Genomic DNA, 2986 nt, shown 5'->3' with positions numbered 1-2986 from the left:
GCCCCGACCAGGGCCCGGGCCAGGGAGGAACCTGCAGCCGAGGTACGTGCCCTTGACCGGAATCGAACCCGGGACCCTTCATTCCACAGGCCGACGCTCCATCCACTGAGCCAAACCCGGCCAGGGCTAAAATATAGAGGCTTTTTTTAAAAAAAAATACATTTTATTGATTTTTTACAGAGAGGAAGGGAGAGGGATAGAGAGCCAGAAACATCAATGAGAGAGAAACATTGATCAGCTGCCTCCTGCACGCCCCCCACTGGGGATGTGCCCGCAACCAAGGTACATGCCCTTGACCGGAATCGAACCCGGGACCCTTGAGTCCGCACTCGGAAGCTCTATCCACTGAGCCAAACCGGTTCTGGCGAGGCTTTTAATAATGGGAGGTATCTAGTTATGTCGTACGTACGTACGTTTCTCTGCTAGGAAGGTGGCAGTACAACTTAGCTTACCCTGTTCTTGGGCCAGGAGAAAGCAGATATCTGGTAGCTAGTATTTCAACCACAATAGTAGTAGACATTTTTTTGAAAATTATGCTACGTAGTATTTATTATACTTACCTTGTGTTTGTATAGCAAGGCCCCAATAGGTCATGACAGGGAGGGTGAATATATCTCCAGCAAGTTGATAGTAAATTTAAAAAAACATTAGGCCTCCAATCAGTCTATTATTATCGCATAATCCGTCACAGGACTTGTTTCCAGGCTCTATGAAGACATTTTACAACCAAGTAATAAGACAAACAACTCAATTAAAAGAGAGGCAAAAGATTTCACAACACCGCACAAAAGATGATACACGCATTCCAATCGTCGTGTTCAAGCACGCTCAGCATCGCGGTTCACCAGGGAAATGCAAATGCAAATCCAGGTCAATATAAGGTGCCACCACACACCCAACAGAGCGGCTAAAACCAAAAAGGCTGACAGCTGACGTCTTGGGGAGCCTGGGGAACGTCATCCGTTGTTGTGGGAACGGACAGTGTACAGCCCGTTTGGAATATAGCTCAGCACCTCTTCATTATGTTAGCTACGATTTAGCATGTGGCCAGCAGTTTCACTTCTAGAGATCTACCCGTGACAAACGACAACACGCGTCCATAAAAAAATAGACTCACAAATGTTTAAAGCGGCTTGACTCGTAATAGCCCCAAAATGAAAACAGCCCATATGTCTGTCAACAGATGAGCGGATAAACAAATGGTGGAATCCAAGGCCATACTGCGTGGCAGTACAAAAGAACTACATGCTTATGCGCCCAGCAATATGGATGGGGCTCGCTTATGCCCAGCGAAAGAAGCCAGACCCAAAAGGCAATGTGTTGTATGAGTTCAACGATATAAAATTCTCCAACTGGAGCGAGTCACCCGGATTAACAGAAAGGGGATCGGTAGTTGCCTGCATCCTAGACTCCGGGGAGAATTGATTGCAAAGAGGCACCTTTTGGGGTAACAGAAATATTTGATATCTTGGTTAGGATAGTAGTTATATGTGAAAACTCATTGAATGGGGCAATTACACAGACATTTAATTATATGTCGATTATACCTCAATTAGTTTGTTTTATAAAGTAAAAAAAAAATTACATAGAAAAGCAACACCAAATTGCTCCCCATCAATGGATGCTAGAGATTCCATTTCTACACTTTCTATTTGGATACTTTTGGGGTTCACTTCTTGAATAATCCCTCCTTCCCTGATCTTTCTGCCTTGCTGCTTCTGTTATATATCCGAATTCCATGTGTGTGTGGCCAGTTTATGTGATCTCTGGTCCGTTTCACTGTTTATCCTGTCTTAATTCTTCCAGCCTCATTCGCAGCTCCACTGTCGTCATTTGCTCTCGTCAGCAAATGTTTAGGCTGTTCCTGAGCCCGTGTTGTTTCCTAGACATTCTGCCAAGAGCTCCTCTGTTTCTGTGCTCCGAGCAAAACCCCGCTGGAATATTGACGGGGGGGCTGTATTGATTTTATTGATCAACTTGGGTAGACTTTGGATTTTTGCAATATTAAATTCTTTGGTTTATAACTGCGGTCTATCTTTTTATTTGTTAAGATCTTCATGAATGTCTCCCAGGACAGTTTGTAATTTTCCCTGTAAAGTTTCTGAACATATTTTGTATTTATTTCAAGACATTTGATGTTTTTTTTTTATTTCATCGTAAGTGAAATCTTTCTCCTAATTATGTTTTCTTGTAGTTTTTTTTTGTTGACGTGCAGAAATATGATTTTTCCAAAAAAAATTTAATCATATATACAGGTAACTTTAGAATTTGTTTTAAAAAGAAGTCCATTGAACCCAGCCAGCATGGCTCAGGGGTTGAGCATTGACCTATGAACCAGGAGGTCATGGTTCGATTCCCGCTCAGGGCACATGCCTGCAGGGATCGTGCAGGAGGCAGCCAGTCAATGATTCTCTCTTATCATTGATGTTGCTCTCTCTCCGTCTCCCTTCCTCTCTGAAATAAAAAATATATATATTTTTTGGGAAAAAGAAGAAGCCCATTGATGGATGAGCAGAATTTGTCATGTGTGCGCCCGCATATTTTGCAAAGCGGTGGTGTTAAGGACACACTTTCCCCAAGTCCTTAAGTTACTCTTTGGAGGCGAGTCTCTGCATGTGAGGTTGGCCCTGGGTCGCAGGAGAGGGGAATGGCTGGAGCTGGGGTGCTCCCAGCTTTACGTCGAGCCCCATTCGTGCGGTCACGGATGCCAGTGAGAGGGGTCTCTGGCCAGGCCAGCATCCTTGGGTTATAACAGACACCCACGGATCTCCCACTGTCGCGATGCTTATGCCTGGCGCAGGCTGTCATCGCTAAAAACGTGTCGCTCTTCTCTTTCAGCATCCGGAGCGTGATGCAGAAGTATCTTGAGGAGAGAAATGAGATCACCTTCGACAAGATTTTCAATCAGAAAATTGGTAAGTCCCGCTGACGCATTGAGCATCTGCGCCTTCACTCTCGATGTCGCTGTCACCACAGTGATGTCTGC

General features: G+C 44.6%; 1 protein-coding gene across 1 annotated transcript in view; it reads left to right on the top strand.

Annotated features, from left to right (window-relative positions):
* Positions 1 to 1269: 1269 nt before the first annotated feature.
* Positions 1270 to 2986, top strand: part of LOC102419138 (beta-adrenergic receptor kinase 2) — a 63854-nt gene continuing 62137 nt past the window's right edge. Inside the window, exons 1-2 of the mRNA XM_006102008.2 lie at positions 1270 to 1389; positions 2801 to 2915. Coding sequence (XP_006102070.1) covers positions 1270 to 1389; positions 2801 to 2915 — 235 coding nt within the window. The remainder of the gene's footprint in view (positions 1390 to 2800; positions 2916 to 2986) is intronic.

Source organism: Myotis lucifugus, unplaced genomic scaffold, assembly GCF_000147115.1.
Source record: "Myotis lucifugus unplaced genomic scaffold, Myoluc2.0 scaffold_391, whole genome shotgun sequence".
Taxonomy (NCBI): Eukaryota; Metazoa; Chordata; class Mammalia; order Chiroptera; family Vespertilionidae; genus Myotis; species Myotis lucifugus.
This window is presented reverse-complemented; position numbering and strand designations above follow the sequence as displayed.